The following is a 17,297-nucleotide window of genomic DNA, read 5'->3' on the forward strand; positions in this document are numbered from 1 at the left end:
ACTCTGAGACTCGAGACGGTAAACATGATCGTGGGTTTCTGCATGCAGTGCTCTGCCGGGTTTCTACCCACCATAACACAGTCCGCCGAAGTATTTTTGAGAACGACGTGAAACACCAGTCTAATACATAAATAAGTAAACTAAATATTCCACCTAAGTCGTTCACATTATGTAAAAAAACGGATCTTACAGATTTAGCCACATGTGCATTATTCGGCAGAAGAGTAAATCCTGAAGCTCATTAACATATTAATCACTACACTGTCGATTGAATCAGTGGAATTCTTCATGTGGTGCCCTGATCGTTAGAGCGCCCGCCTCTATGACCCTGGATCACACCTGGGTCGGGTGATACCAAAGACTTAAAAATTGGTACTTGTTGCTGCCTCGCTGGGCGCTCAGCACTGAGAGGTTAAAGCAAGAAAGAAGGACTGGTGAGACCACTGTCAGTATAAATTCTTTTGTGATCGGGTGGGGTGTTTGGTGTATTCGGCATGATACTTAAGTGGCGCCAGTGCTTTGGCGGCATGGACTCATTGAAAAATTGTTAAGTATGACGTTAAATCCAAAGTATACATGCATATAGTGTCGACACAAAATGTATCAGTAGTCCGTCATTATACAACACAGCATAATTTTTCATATATAATCTATATATTTTATTTCACACAAATACCAGTGTAATCAATACAAACAAATCTGAACACAAATCGACGGACATCACAAACACTGTGGAGAAGTATTTTGATCAACAGCTGACCACTGTAATCTATACTTTCTTAGACTCATAGCGCACCACCATCCACAGCTATGTTCGAATCCACGTATTTCTCCACATTTCAGACCCAGTGTGTAACTACTACTGCAATGATCAGTTGAAATAATCATATCCATATACACTTCCTGGTTTTGCACACAAATATTGCTAAATATGTCATGCTCCAGGTTTTGCACACAAATATTGCTAAATATGTCATGCTCCATATCATTTACCTCTTTCAGCAAATCCATTTATTTATCATAAAAAGTTATATGCTAACTGTTTTTTAATTTCATTTTTAATCAATTGATAAATTCCCACCAAATAAAAAAAATGTATTCAGCGTGTGCCGTAATAACAGTTTACGACAAATTTTATTATCCCCCGCGCTAGGCGATGTCCCAAAATCCATAGCTCGGACAGATGCTTACACGTAATTAAATAGTGGAAAACATATTAAGAAGCTTAAAATCCTTATGAAAATGCAATATTTCTTGTTTCAAGCATAGTCTTTTATGTACATACAGCAAATCCGAGTGCACCCAAACGATTTTATGTATCTTTATGAAATGACAGATACAAATGCCACTTTTTATCACTATATCCAGTTCAGCACAACAGATTTGTATAAACTCCTAAACAAGATAATACATTGTACAGCGAAGATGGTATGTGGTTCACAGCTCCGGATCAAATTTCATGCAACAATACAAAACAATATTTACTCCACAAGACAGGGAATCATGTAATCACAATCATCGGATTATAATCAATTCAAATCACGCAACTATTCAATTCACGCGAAAATTTAAGACTATGCAATCCACAATACGAGACTATATTACACCCACCACAATATTAAACACAAGACAATAGTTAATCGAAGGCATTGAACTGAGTTCAATACAAAATTACACGACTATAGCTAAGCCACATCACAAAACTGCGTCCAGTTCTCACGACGCGGCTTCTTACTCCACAGCACAATGCTGTATTCAGTCCAATTCGGTACGGCTATATACTCAGTCCACAGCAAAATGCTTATTGGATTCACACATTCAGACAAGACTATTCGATCTACAACACAATGATTATTGAATTCACACATTCACACAAGACTATTCAATCTACAGCACAATGCCTATTGAATTCACACATTCACACAAGACTATTCAATCTACAGAACAATGCTTATAGGATTCACACATTCACACAAGACTATTCAATCTACAGCACAATGCTGTATTCAACCCATTCGGTACGGCTATATACTTAGTCCACAGCAAAATGCTTATTGGATTCACACATTCCCACAAGACTATTCGATCTACAACACAATGATTATTGAATTCACACATTCAAACAAGACTATTCAATCTACAGCACAATGCTTATTGAATTCACACAAGATTATTCAATCTACAGCACAATGCTTATAGGATTCACACATTCACACAAGACTATTCAATCCACAGAACAATGCTGATAAGATTCACACATTCACACAAGACTATTCAATCTACAGCACAATGCCTATTGAATTCACACATTCACACAAGACTATTCAATCTACAGAACAATGCTTATAAGATTCAAACATTCACACAAGACTATTCAATCTACAGCACAATGCTGTATTCAATCCACAATACACACGGCTGTGCAACGGTGCCTCGCCGTGGTAAAACATTAACTTTATATCTTCGTTTCGGGAAACCAATGGAATTTCTTACTCCGTGAACATGAAGACATAGTACATAACGTAGTGAATCATAATCTGATCAGTTGGGGGTCTGTAACGCTCGTCATTTTCAAACTGTATCTAATACCGCTAAACCTGGGGCTAGGGGCCGTAAAGGTAGCCATGTTAATTACATCAGCATGATGCCTTTATGAACAGTTGCAAATAAAGCGCGACTGAGATACTTGTTTAGCTATTATTTGACATGGAACTCATTCACGGACTACGAATTTGAACTTTGGTATGGAATTCATGCCTGGAATATTCATTGTCTGCCCGGCATCATTGAAAACTGAAGACCGCTTCTCTCTTGTGTGTTACCGGCTTTATTTCTTATTTGTATAATTTCTTACATACCTTTGTCTTCGGGAGTTAGTGTTAAACGTTGTTGTGGAAATGGATCTTGCGATTATCGACTTGGAACGTCCTTTACGGACTACGAATGGTATAGGAATGTCGGACTTGACGCTTATATTTACAATAAAACACAAAGCTTCAATCTTGTCAGATTCCCCAAACGGAGGATGTTCAGTCATTTGACTGGTGTATTTATTTAACTGGAGGTTTTTACCATATTGAAGAAAATCTGACTTGTGCGGCAGTGGCAAAGTTTGTGAGCAAAAAGAAATCGCCGTTCTCCAGTAACTTGGCAAACAATCTGACCCGAGGCAGCACGCCACACAGCTGAAGCTGGAATAAAACATGAGACCTTATCGAGCTCTCTTCTGAAACTAATCGTATAATGAAATCCTCTATCATAATATTTCGTCATCTAATGCTCTACTTTCGGAACAGTTTTTTGTTTGAACTGAAAAATGTCTGCCATCATTGTCATTCAAAATTCCAGAAGACCCACATTGTGTTCAAACATCTGATATAAACATTACAATTTACTGCGAGCAACAATCATAAAAATCACTATTTTTCGAGAGCAACAACATAAACACCACTATTTACGTGACAACAAATATAAACACCATTATTTACTGTGAGCAGCAAGCATAAACACCACTATTTACTGTGAGCAACAACATAAAAAACGCCATTTACTGTAAGAAAGAACATAAACACCACTATTTACTATGAGTAACATAAACACCACTATTTACTATGAGTAACATAAACACCACTATTTACTATGAGTAACATAAACACCACTATTTACTATGAGTAACATAAACACCACTATTTACTGCGAGCAACAATCATAAAAATCACTATTTTTCGAGAGCAACAACATAAACACCACTATTTACGTGACAACAAATATAAACACCATTATTTACTGTGAGCAGCAAGCATAAACACCACTATCTACTGTGAGCAACAACATAAACAACGCCATTTACTGTGAGCGACAATATAAACACCACTATTTACTATGAGTAACATAAACACCACTTTTTACTATGAGCAACAACATAAACACCACTATTTACTATGAGCAACAACATAAACACCACTATTTACTGTGAGCAACAACATAAATATCACTATTGACATGACCAACAAACATAAACACCGCTATTTAACACGAGTAACAAATAGCGTGGAAAGCTGACCTTAAACTCACTTCCTTAAAATATAGCCTTTTGGTGTTTGTTGGTCCGTAACAACACCCAGCGCGCCAAGTCTGCCAAGGGTTTCACCTCTCTTATATTAACGTGGTCATAACAACATGAAGAAAAACCCATTCCATCAGCAAACACCAGACTGACCATCCACCGCAGGCCACGCCCAAACCTGCAACAAAAACAAGCGCACTTCGGTTATCGGTTCATTGTTGACATCATTCTTCGTGGCATGTGCATTCGTGGCAATAAGTGGTTGTGTGCTGAACTGTGTCCTTGTGGTTGTGTGGTGACCTGTGTCTTTGTGGTTGTGTGGTGACCTATGTCTTTGTGGTTGTGTGGTGACCTATGTCTTCGTGGTTGTGTGGTGACCCATGTCTTTGTGGTTGTGTGGTGACCTATGTCTTCGTGGTTGTGTGGTGACATATGTCTTTGTGGTTGTGTGGTGACATATGTCTTCGTGGTTGTGTGGTGACCCATGTCTTTGTGGTTGTGTGGTGACATATGTCTTTGTGGTTGTGTGCTGAACTGTGTCTTTGTGGTTGTGTGGTGACCTGTGTCTTTGTGGTTGTGTGGTGAACTGTGTCTTTGTGGTTGTGTGGTGACCTATGTCTTTGTGGTTGTGTTTGTGACCTATGATTTTATTGCTGTGGAGTGACATATGTCTTTATGGTTGTGTGGTGAACTGTGTCTTTGTGGTTGTGTGGTGACCTGTGTCTTTGTGGTTGTGTGGTGACCTATGTCTTTGTGGTTGTGTGGTGATCTAAGTGTTTTTGGTTGTGTGGTGACCTGTGTCTTTGTGGTTGTGTGGTGACCTATGTCTTTGTGGTTGTGTGGTGATCTAAGTGTTTTTGGTTGTGTGGTGACATATGTCTTTGTGGTTGTGTGGTGACCTATGTCTTTCTGGCTGTGTGGTGACATATGTCTTTTTGGTTGTGTGGTGACCTATGTCTTTGTGGTTGTGTGGTGACCTGTGTCTTTGTGGTTGTGTGGTGACCTATGTCTTTGTGGTTGTGTGGTGACCTGTGTCTTTGTGGTTGTGTGGTGACCTATGTCTTTGTGGTTGTGTGGTGACCTATGTCTTTGTGGTTGTGTGGTGACCTATGTCTTTGTGGTTGTGTGGTGACCTATGTCTTTGTGGTTGTGTGGTGACCTGTGTCTTTGTGGTTGTGTGGTGACCTATGTCTTTGTGGTTGTGTGGTGACATAAGTCTTTGTGGCTGTGTGGTGACCTGTGTCTTTGTGGTTGTGTGGTGACATATGTCTTTGTGGTTGTGTGGTGACATATGTCTTTGTGGTTGTGTGGTGAACTGTGTCTTTGTGGCTGTGTGGTGACCTGTGTCTTTGTGGTTGTGTTGTGACCTATGTCTTTGTGGTTGTGTGGTGACATATGTCTTTGTGGTTGTGTGGTGACCTGTGTCTTTGTGGTTGTGTGGTGACCTATGTCTTTGTGGTTGTGTGGTGACATAAGTCTTTGTGGCTGTGTGGTGACATATGTCTTTGTGGTTGTGTGGTGACATATGTCTTTGTGGTTGTGCGGTGACCCATGTCTTTGTGATTGTGTGGTGACTTATGTCTTTGTGGTTTACTCAATTTACCTGTCATTACACATCTCATGGGTCCTTAGCTATGTCCTCGCACATCTCATCAATCCTTGGTCTTACCTCTCATCACCTCCCACGTGTCACTTAATAAACAATTTGTTGTCACCCTCGGACTCCCTTACCTGTTGCTTTCTCGTCCTCTGCACAGGGGATCCAGTTGTAAGGTCGCTGCCAAGGAACTTTGGGACCAGGTGTTTCAAGATTTGTTGTAGTAGTGGATGGGGCAGTGTTTGTTGTACTTCGTGTCAACTCATTTGTAGGCGTGGGAATCTCGACTGACGAAGTAGTCGTTTCTGAACTTAGACCTCGTGTCGGCTCCACTGCGATGCTTTGGTTGGCCTTTACCCATGTCACATTCTCTGACCAGTAGGTAATGTTAGTGATAATGGCCACTGACCGGGTATGTGTGAGGAGTTGACCTGTGACTGACTCCTCTTTAGCCGCCTTAGGTATGCAAACATCCAGGATTTCTCGTACGAAGCCTGGATGCTTGGACTGAATGTATGACCACAGCAACGAGCACGGCTCTGTAACGCTTATGTTTAGACAACCGGAGGCTAACGCTGAGCTGAAAAACAGTCATATGTAGGTAAACACTTCCCTTTGACGTCAGTGACGTATACATGTACATTTTCATGTATTGCTTTTGGTGAATTTATACCAAGGCGGTCAAGGAAATCGGACAAAGTTCAGGATGGGGTGGTGGTGTTAAAACTGTACCAGAGCGAAAATTTGAAAAATACTTAAAAACCCCGTTTTAAAAACAAAAAAAAAACGCATACAGACGCGCAGTGTCAGAAAGATATATCTAATAACGCTATCACTATACAATGGGCTAAAGGTATACTAAATATAGAAGACAAAAGAACATTAGCAGAGCAACTATCACATTATTTTTACTATGCCAATATGCCAAAATTATATGCCCGATTTTGACTGGGCTACATTCACAAAGTCTTTGCAATTTAAATTTCTGATAATGGATCAACATCTAGGGAATACCACCAACATCTGGGAAATAAAGCCAACATCTAGTTAATACATCCAACATCTAGGAAATACCACCAACATCTGGGAAATAGAGTCAACATCTAGTTAATACATCCAACATCTAGGAAATACCACCAACATCTGGGCAATAGAGCCAACGCATAGGGAACACAGCCAAAACATAGGAAATAGAGCCAGCACATAGGGAACACAGCCAAAACATAGGAAGTAGAGCCAACACATAGGGAACACAGCCAAAACATAGGAAGTAGAGCCAACACATAGGGAACACAGCCAAAGCATAGGAAGTAGAGCCAGCTCTGTGGGACTAGAGACAACACCTGAGGAATAGAGCCAACATCTATGGAACACAGCCCACAGCTAGGGATCAGAGCCAACATCTAGTAGAGCCAACACATAGGGAACACAGCCAAAGCATAGGAAATGAAGCCAACACAAAGGGAACACAGCCAAAACATAGGAAGTAGAGCCAACACATAGAGAACACAGCCAAAACATAGGAAGTAGATCCAACACATAGGGAACCCAGCCAAAGCATAGGAAATGAAGCCAACACATAGGGAACACAGCCAAAACATAGGAAGTAGATCCAACACATAGGGAACACAGCCAAAGCATAGGAAATGAAGCCAACACATAGGGAACACAGCCAAAACATAGGAAGTAGAGCCAACACATAGGGAACACAGTCAAAGTATAGGAAATGAAGCCAATACATAGAGAACACAGCCAAAACATAGGAAATAGAGCCAACACATAGAGAACACAGCCAAAGCATAGGAAATGAAGCCAACACATAGAGAACACAGCCAAAACATAGGAAGTAGAGCCTACACATAGGGAACCCAGCCAAAGCATAGGAAGTAGAGCCAACACATAGGGAACACAGCCAAAACATAGGAAATAGAGCCAACACATACGGAACACAGCCAAAACATGGGAAATAGAGCCAACATATAGGGAACACACCCAAAACATAGGGAATACGGCCAGCACATAGGGAACACAGCCAAAACATAGGAAATAGAGCCAACACATAGGGAACACAGTCAAAACATGAGAAATAGAGCCAACACATCGGGAACACAGCCAAAACATAGGAAATAGGGCCAACACATAGGGAACACAGCCAAAACATAGGAAGTAGAGCCAACTCTGTGGGACTAGAGCCAACACCTAAGGAATAGCGCCAACATCTAGGGTACACAGCTAAAACATAGTAAATAGAGCGAACAATGTGGGACTAGAGACAACACCTGAGGAATAGAGCCAACATCTATGGAACACAGCCCACAGCTAGGGATCAGAGCCAACAGCTAGTGATTAGAACCAAACCAGCGAAGAGAGGCAACACCCTAAGGTATGTAACCAACACCCAGGGAACAGAGCCAACATACAGACAACCAAGGTAAAGCCTAGGGAAAAGAGCTAACATATAGGGAACAAAGCAGAACCGATAATAGGAGAATATAGCCTATAGTCATGAAATAAAACCAAATCTTGAGAACAGAACGGATAGATAGAAAGTTAAAAACTATTATATAAATCAAATCCAGTACCTAGCATATAGTCGGGGCCTCCATGGCTCAGTTGGTTAGCGCGCTAGCGCAGCGTAATGACCCAGGAGTCTCTCACCAATGCGGTCGCTCTTAGTTCAAGTCCAGCTCATGCTGGCTTCCTCTCCGGCCGTACATGGGAAGGTCTCAGCAACCTGCGGATGGTCGTGGGTTTCCCAATGGCTCTGCCCGGTTTCCTCCCACCATAATTCTGGCCGCCGTCGTATAAGTGAAATATTCTTTTTATTCGTAAAACACCAATCAAAAAAAAAAAAAAACCTAGCATATAGTCGACACACAGACAACTTATCACATTGCAAATATGTCTTAAAGCCACCAAACTTCTGGCAAGTTTGTACCTCAACTCTGTTCCTTTCGAAAAGTTTACAAATCGTGCACCACAGATTTATTTCAATTTGCTCACATGTTACAGAGAAAAGGCTGCGTATTGGTTACTTACTTATTGTTTAACAGATCAAAACACAACTTACTCGCACTTGTGTCTCATGTAGGTTACGTTCTTCTGGTGGTCCCTTATATCTGATTCCAGTTCAATACAGCGGCGTGATAATCCCATGAGGTCTGAACATCCTGAAAACAGCATAAACGTCAAGTATAATGCACAAGCAAGTCTCTGATGATCCATAAATCACAGGCTTTATGCGCTTAAAACGAATGTGTTTGACATTAAACAGATTGCGCATAATATGATCGTTGCCGGAAATATTGCGGTAATATGATCGTTGCCGTGATATAGTGCGGTAATATGATCGTTGCCTGAAATATTTTGGACTGTTACACTCATGTATTCATTCACAGTCCGACTATATATAGGTCGTACAAATATGTCTGTGCCTTTTATTATATTGATACAAAACACTGACATAATCGCGAAATGTTATTCATAAGAAAGGTAAGAATAAAACCCTAACCGAACTAAATTGACAAGGACTATGTCAAGATACGTGTGACCTACACACCAAAACTTAATGTGTTAATTTTAACAGAAAGTCTATTGTCTGTGTGATGTTTGAATGTACTCTGTTATTATAACATAATATTGCGTCATATTCAACGTAATATCCTGTGAGACTAATGCAATCTTTATGTTGAATTAATGGAATATCTGTGTTATAGTCAATGGAATAATCTATTGCAATAGTAAAATGCATTTAAACATCACTTAGACTTTGTGTTAAAATTAACGGATTAAATTTTTGAGCGTAATCATTACACAGTCATGGTCTTTTTAATATACTGAGGTGGTGTCTTACGGTTACACTGTAAAAGATTGACTAAGACGGTAACAGCCTGAGTAGACTTACTTCTGGAGCAAAGTGCTGAGATGTTGGCCATCTGGGAGTTTCTGTTTGTTAGTGTGGCTGATAAACGGGAACTGCATTTCAAAGCATCGGTTGCTTTAGTCAAACACCCATGCCTGCGTTGCCATGACCTGTGATCAAAGTGGAAACAATGAACATAGCTCACGCATTATTATTAATAGTAATTATGAATGATTATGGCTGAACGCCACAGCGGCAATATTTCAGCCATTCCTAACAGTGATAATATGTATATACATTTATTCACAGGTTTATGATACAGGCGATTTTAACTTAGCACAAAATAGTATTTAACATAATCATTTCACAGTATCACATTACAATATGGTATTAAAGCCCTTTGGAAAAAAAACCCTAAAGCTCTTATTTATATTTGCGGAGGTTTCAGCACATGCTGGCTTTCTCTCAGCACCTGCTAGCTTTTTCTCAGCATGCTGAAATTTCAGCACATGCTGGCTTTCTCTCCGGCCGTACGTGGGAAGGAGAAGGGATGATCGTGTGTTTCGCCCGGTTTCCTCCCACCATAAAGTTGGCTGCCGTCGTGTAAGAGAAATATTCTTGGGTATGGCGTAAAACACCAAACAAATTGATAAAAATAAAATAAATACATAATTTTATAATACGATATGAGGATACCTGAATATAGCTACACAGGCTCCACTTTTAACAAACTAAAGACGGAAAAAAGAAATTATTCCCCATATCAAAGATATTATTTTGATTAAAACGTACAATTACAAGCCCAATCTCACATAAGTCATTGCTCTACGCTGTCTCATCGCCAGCTTAATCCTATGCAACACCAACTGCGAACGATTCCGAAGATCGATCTTTTGTTTAAGCCAACAACTCTGAGCATACGTCGTAAGACACAAATCAGCAAAACAACCGACTACATGTACACCTTCCCATATTAGAAAGCAGGTATTTGATTGGAAGAACGGAGGACAAGTTTAGAGTAGTGGGTTCTTTAGATCTAGTTAGCGTCAAATGAAAAAGTGCAAAAAGTGAGTAAATGGAAACAATTTTTCTATTTTTGTTTTAAGAGAAAAAGACAATTGAAAATGATTTTTGTATGGTGAGTATTTGAGACCACCTCTTGGTATATATTGTCTTTGTGTGATTATGTTGTAAATGATGTTTAATAAATATACTTGCTCTAGAATTTGGTCTTTTCACATAACAATGTGTTTAACCTGGATTTTGATCATATTCCTTTTTTTTAATATATTGGTAAATATTATCATAATTTAGAATAAATGCATGTGTTTGGATATAAAACATCACATCATCACTTAAAACATTATAATGCATAGACGATATATTCCAAGTAGTGATCCCAAAAATGGTCATACAAAAATACTTTCAATACTCCTTCCAAAAAATCGAAAAAATGTCAAGAACATACATGTATTATTTGCAAATAAGGTTTTCACGTGCTTTCACCTGATTTTGACATCATTCGTATGCTTTCTTCTCCTTTCACCTAACGATGACAGACGGTGTCACAATTATTTATTCACTTAAAATTTATTTGAAATCATTTAAAACCTGCATTTATTTGCATTGAAACCAGCATGTCTCAACCGACGCTTTAATTCGTTAAAAATCTATTTAAACTATTTGTTTTTGTTGAGGAGATCACATTTTGGGGTAATACATTGGCGACTATATGAAAACGAATTTATACAAGAATCTGAGGAATTTCAATAATAAATATGAAATAAAATAAAAATTACACTAAAAAGTAAAATTCAAAGGATGTGCAATACAAAATCAACGTCATCTCAAAAGTTGTCAAACTACATGTAATAGGTAAAACAGCTTTGAAACAAAGTGAATCATACAAACGACTGTTCCATTTTCCACGCAAAACACACAATACAACAAGACCATCATTGTAATTTACAAGTCACCTTGGAGGTTAGAATAAAACCTTAACTCAGGTAAACTGACAAGAGACCTCATTACACAAGGTAGTTGTGACCATTCCCAGTTCCCATTCCGGTCTTACTTTCTGTATGTTTTAGTCTATTTATGTTGTAAGCATGGTTGACATTTGTGAAAGTGTCATGTCTCTGGTAAACAGGGTTGTTGCCTTTGAAAATGACTAGTATCTTGTCAAAACGACTCGCACCTTGTAAACATAGCTGATATCTTTCCCTTTATCTGGCATTTTAATCGTAGCGGATGCCCTGTAAAGTCTTTTTATCTAGACTTTTAAACATAGGCGATAATAGACAATTCTCACAAATCATCATACCTTTCACATGTCAAACATGGTGGAGGCTTTGAGATCATGTGGCGTAGTGGTCAAGTAGATACATCATAGAAACTGTTTTGCGTAATGCGCATACAGCTGCATATTTTGCGATAACTAAAGACTTACCTACAAAATGTAAGATCCCCTTGTTCATACGCAATTTCTATGCTTTGGGTCGTATTAGGGCACTTCTCAATATTTTCCTTTACTTTCTGATAGTCGGGACATTCTGCGAAATGAGAAAAGATATCGGTGATTCTGAACTAACAGTTCTGAGGTGTAACTACCACATCTAAAGAGACATAGTGCCGATGGGGAAAATTGTAGTGCCGACGGCGAAAATTGTAGTGCCGACGGCGAAAATTGTGCTGTTATTTTAGACGTCATCTACATGTACATAAAGTTGAGACTTCCAAATGTCGACTGAGGTGTGTCTGAATTTGACTGAGCAATCGAATACTCAGATTTAAGCGGGGTACCCCTTCGACCATCACAACTCACTTAAGCCCGGCCGTACCTTGGAACGTCTGTCAGCAACCTGCGGATGGTCGTGGGTTTCCCCGGGCTCTCTCCGGTTTCTCCCACCACAACGCTGGCCGCCGTCGTATCAGTGAAATATTCTTGAGTACGGCGTAAAACACCAATCATATAAATAACTATATCACTCAAGTCGCCATATTTAGAAACATGGGCCAAGGCTTACTTTTTTAACCGGGTTAACTTCCCTTGTTGTTTAGAGAACGGGAGATGTTCAGTAAACTTCAAACATCAGGCACGGTATTCCAGCGTGGTGTATTCAAGGTGAGACAAGATTAACCTAACAGTTGAAGTAAAACCAGGCTTGCGGTTATGACTAAATATAAAGGCTACCTTTTCTCGTGATATTGAAGAAGTCTGCACTGATCTCTGAGTACATCAGGGCCGTATCATTGGATAGATCATCTCCAAAGTACGAATCGATCTCAAACGTGAGGTTCAACACCTTTTGATAGGTCGTTCTACGGAAAAAAGTGGATTTTAGTCTTCATTTGACATGCACAGCACTAAAAATGTATCTAAAACTGCACCAATACGACTCTATGCACCTTACTTAATTGAACTGTGTAGGGGCCTCCGTGGCCCAGTGGGGTAGCACTCCATCGCGTCACAATGACCAAGAAGCCTCCCACCAATACGGTCGCTGTGAGTTCAAGTCCAGCTCATGCTGGCTTCCTCTCCGGCAATGACAAGACAATGTCATATAATTCAAAGGATTCAATTCGTGTCTAGTCTTGATATGGCCCTTATACTCTTTGTGTTCTGAAGTGGTTTTTTGGATGAGTTGGTTGCTTTACTGTATAAAATATGGACAAAGGTACAGTAATATACAGATATACACATTTTCTGACAAATTCCACATCAGAATACCATTAATGCCCTCATCAGCACATTTTGGACGCATGGACCGAATCCTAGAGTCTAAAGGATTTATGAATCCTTCAAATACTCTGCAGAAGAACATTTTACTATGGTAAGAAAAGGAAGAGCTTTGAACTTGTGGCGTTACACCAACTTACACAAACTCTTCTTCTGTAACGTTCAAGTTCTGGAGATTATCCACCAAATTTCGCACCTCGAACACTAGCATCAGCGTGTAGTTGGAGGAAGGGTCAGTCGTACCCTCGTGCTCGCTTGAAGCTGTCCAGTTGCCTTCTCGAACTGTACCACTGCTTTGCGCCGTAGGGGTGATCAGGCCCTGACTCTTGGTTATGAGCCTGGCTGTCTGATTAGTTCCAGTTACGCCTATAATGAATTTATTCATAGAAACATTGATTCTTCATTCACGATATTGCCTACTCTTATGATTACTAACTTTCTAACTCTAACTAAGGAACTTTCCCTGAAAATGGCCGCGTATTAAATTAATGAGGGAGTTTCAAGTTCGAACATTTTTATCAATGAAGGTAGGGAAAGTCCAGTTGTATCATGTGACCTGTCAAAAATGTTATAAAACTATTTTTAATCACATTCGTTATAACATTAGCGTCTGAAAAAAGTGTCATAAAAAGTAATTTAGAGTAGACAAATGATGGAAAAAACTGAGAATCGTAACGTTCGAGAACTGGATAAGTTCCTCAAGGAAAGACGTGTCTCTGGAAAAGGGTGGGACAGGTGATCATTAAATTAATGTCAACATTAATTTGCCTAACATTTTTGAGAAGTCGCATAACACTGTAAGACTGTTTTACCTCTGATGACAAAATAATTCCAACTCGAAACTCCCCAATTAGTCTACATTGTTCAAAAGCAGATTAACTTTTGCAAAAATGTGCATATGCGTTTCCTTACTGGAACCCTATATAATCCACTGCCTATCAAAGCAAAGTTTATGCCGTCAAACGATTTTGTGTTTTGGGCTGCGGCAGTGCTATCGTTCTTGTTCTTGATCGTTTGGTGCGCATGCGTCACCGCAGGTAACAGCACATCGGTCATATTTCCTTACATACAAGTAGGTTTGGATGGCGACTCCAGTCCATAGAATGGTTTGCGCCGACGCAGTAAAGTGTTCCATCGATGCAGATTATTCTAATGGCCATTTAAAGAAACATCACCACATTAATGGGTCTGAAATCTGTGGATCCTACACAGATAATTCCCAAAAGCTTTACGAATTAAATTTACATTGTAATCGGGCAAAGCGTATTACTCAGTGGGTTTATTGTCTCCAGCAGCCAGACGATCTGAGATCAATGTTCTCCTTTGTGCAGACTACCGCGGACAAACAAGTAAGTCATATTGCCTTGCTTAACTGCCAAACATTCGTTTTAACTTGTGAAGATAGATTGAGCTCGTTCGTATTACGTAAGAAAACTTCTTCTTAATCAGCTCATTCACACACACACACACACACACACACACACACACACACACACACACACACACACACACACATATATATATACACATATATATATATATATATATATATATATATATATATATATATATATATATATATATATATATATATATACTTTGATTTCACGAGCCAGTGCATTGCTTTTTGATTGTTTCCTATTTCATGAAATCAAAAAAGGGAACGAAAAGAAATTTTTGATATATCGATCCCTACTTGTTATTTAGAGATTAAAAGCAAAGAACACACTAACATGGAGTACGTGACAGATAAAATACCATTAAACAATGTCCGGGAAAATAGTGTGATTTATTTTTTTTAGAATATTTTTCGACCTAGTAAAATGCATTTAAAACTTTGGATTCTACTGTGGGTTTTTTTTACCATGATGGAACCAGTGATGCCACCTCAGCGTTTTGCCACTTGACATACATAGATTGTTATATTTCATCACTCAAAATGCATCTTCATTTAGATCTATGAATGCATTCAACAAATGTACCTTAAAACGAACTATTTCAAGCCTAAAATATTGCAGTGACTTCACTGAAACCCACTAGGTCCCAACAGGCCACCATATAATCCTATATTTTAAGTGCCTTTTTTCGTCGAAAAGAAAAATTCTAAAAAATTAAATTAAACTTTTCTCCCGGACAATATATGATGGTCTTTCATCTGCCATGTACTTCATACTACTGTGTTCTTTGCCTTTAATGGACTTAGTGTGTGATTTAGAAAATATTCAGAGATGAACTTATGGCACATTTACTGTTTCTTTTCTACAAATTTCCCCGTAGATCAGCAATGGTAGAAAACCTGGATTTGTTTATACATGTACATGGCGCCTACTCTAAGAAAACGAGAGGTATGTCTCGTTGTAGGTAGCATAGCACTATATCACAGCAGATCTGACTAATTATTTTTAAAATTTATTTGATTGTTGTTTAACATCAAATTTAAAAAAGTTCACTTTGCACGACAGTGAGCAGTTATATGAGTGAGGAACCAGAACGTCTGCGTATGGAAAACCACTGACCTTTGATGAGGTATTGAGGAACTTTTTTTGACATACAAACATGCAAACATGCACGTAACGACTGGTATTTTTGGAAGCATTTTTTACATGACAATCGGATGTACACAATTACCCAACTAGAATCCCAGACTTCAATGTTCACAAACCAATTTATCGTACCACAGCATCACTTCATACATCAAAAATCAAATGTCCGTGAGAGTGGAACAAATCGTCCTCGTGTCTGAAGTCTATCAATTCTACATCATTATTTAAATCTAAACCGAGTGAACATTTACTTGTTAACTAACTGTTTAATTCCTGTGTTCTACTCTACCTTATTGTTGCATATCAGAATTATTGATATAATTGCATGTATAATTGCAAGTCATTATCAGTGTTTCCTGATTTTGGGACAGAAAAAACTCTTCGAAACTTTATCCCCTCCAAAAATATATGCGTCTGTATCTATATGATGAATTAAATTAAAATGAAAATTTAAAGAATGCTATGGACAGAGAAAACGGGAGAATTCACAAAATCCCCTGTCCAAGGCCGGTATTGATTCAATGTGCATTCGATTAACATAAATTAACACAAATTTATCTACCTTTCATTGGGTTGAACCTAGAAGAGTTGACTACATAAATTAAGCCAAAATTTTCAGTTAGATTAAAATAATGTTCACATAAAGTATAAGCGCTCGGAGGCTTTAAGAAAAAGTCATGTGCTCCTGTGCTCGCGTGATTCGGCACCTATTTACCCAGCCCTCGTCTTCTTAAATGCAGTCTTACATTCATAAACATTGCGGCTTTTTTTTTTTTTTTTTTTTGGAACAAATGCCACAGCTACATCTGATAAACATTTTTGATACGAAGTTCCCAGGTTTAGCATGCCGCATACGGAGCTGTGACAGGCATTGCTTGATAAGTATTTAAAAAACTCTATTTGCCGGTCCATTTCCAATGCAATAATAGCAAGGCAGAAATTATGGGCTTAAACTGATGCAAAATAACTTCAGAGAACATACCTGATTGTCCAGTGACGCTGTTCATCATCAGGACACAAAGCAGAAGAGCGACCTTAAGGGAGATCATCCTGACGGTTGCTAGAGGGCCCTGAAGTCTTTTGTTAGAGAAGCCCAAATAGAAATACGAGGGAACAGACCAAATCGCAATAGGTCTCCAACATAACAGAATAAAACGAAAATTCCGCAAATGTACAATGTATTATTTTATCACATATCCATGATGCTCAGCTGTCCGGCGGAAACGGTACTTACATGAAGCTCAGGGTGCGGTATTGTGAGGTGTGAGGGGTAAGGGGGAAGGGGAGGGGGAGGCATAAACTAGGCTTATCAGCAAACAACAGACTCTTGCCTCACAACAGACTCGCGTCACAGAGGCGGATACATCGTCTGCGCCTGGCTGTTTGTTAAGGAAATTCGAGGAAACAGAGTGGATGTTCACCCTAGTGTACACTTCCTATCAAAGTATAACCGAGAATGGTGCTCTAAAATGGAAAATACCTAGCTCAAG

The 17,297-nt window shown here is 39.1% G+C and overlaps 1 protein-coding gene across 1 annotated transcript; it reads right to left on the minus strand.

Moving 5' to 3' along the window:
• Positions 1-635: 635 nt before the first annotated feature.
• On the minus strand, positions 636-16,911 carry LOC135476652 (uncharacterized). Its single transcript, XM_064756751.1, has 8 exons — positions 16,790-16,911; positions 13,405-13,630; positions 12,719-12,846; positions 11,975-12,077; positions 9,568-9,695; positions 8,734-8,833; positions 5,798-6,243; positions 636-4,244 (listed from the first exon to the last, which is right to left on the minus strand). The coding sequence occupies exons 1-8, from the start codon at positions 16,854-16,856 to the stop codon at positions 4,156-4,158; spliced, it is 1,287 nt and encodes a 428-aa protein (XP_064612821.1). The 5' UTR covers positions 16,857-16,911; the 3' UTR covers positions 636-4,155.
• Positions 16,912-17,297: the final 386 nt, after the last annotated feature.

The sequence above is a fragment of the Liolophura sinensis genome, chromosome 10, assembly GCF_032854445.1.
Source record: "Liolophura sinensis isolate JHLJ2023 chromosome 10, CUHK_Ljap_v2, whole genome shotgun sequence".
NCBI classification, from domain to species: domain Eukaryota; kingdom Metazoa; phylum Mollusca; class Polyplacophora; order Chitonida; family Chitonidae; genus Liolophura; species Liolophura sinensis.

Excerpts from the sequence above, each read along its gene's own strand:
- LOC135476652 (XM_064756751.1), bottom strand. The coding sequence starts at position 16,856 with ATGATCTCCCTTAAGGTCGCTCTTCTGCTTTGTGTCCTGATGATGAAC. Across the intron at positions 12,078-12,718 it reads CTTCAATATCACGAGAAAAG|AATGTCCCGACTATCAGAAA; the intron begins GTAGCCTTTATA and ends CTCATTTCGCAG. Across the intron at positions 4,245-5,797 it reads AGAGGACGAGAAAGCAACAG|GTTTGGGCGTGGCCTGCGGT; the intron begins GTAAGGGAGTCC and ends TTTTTGTTGCAG.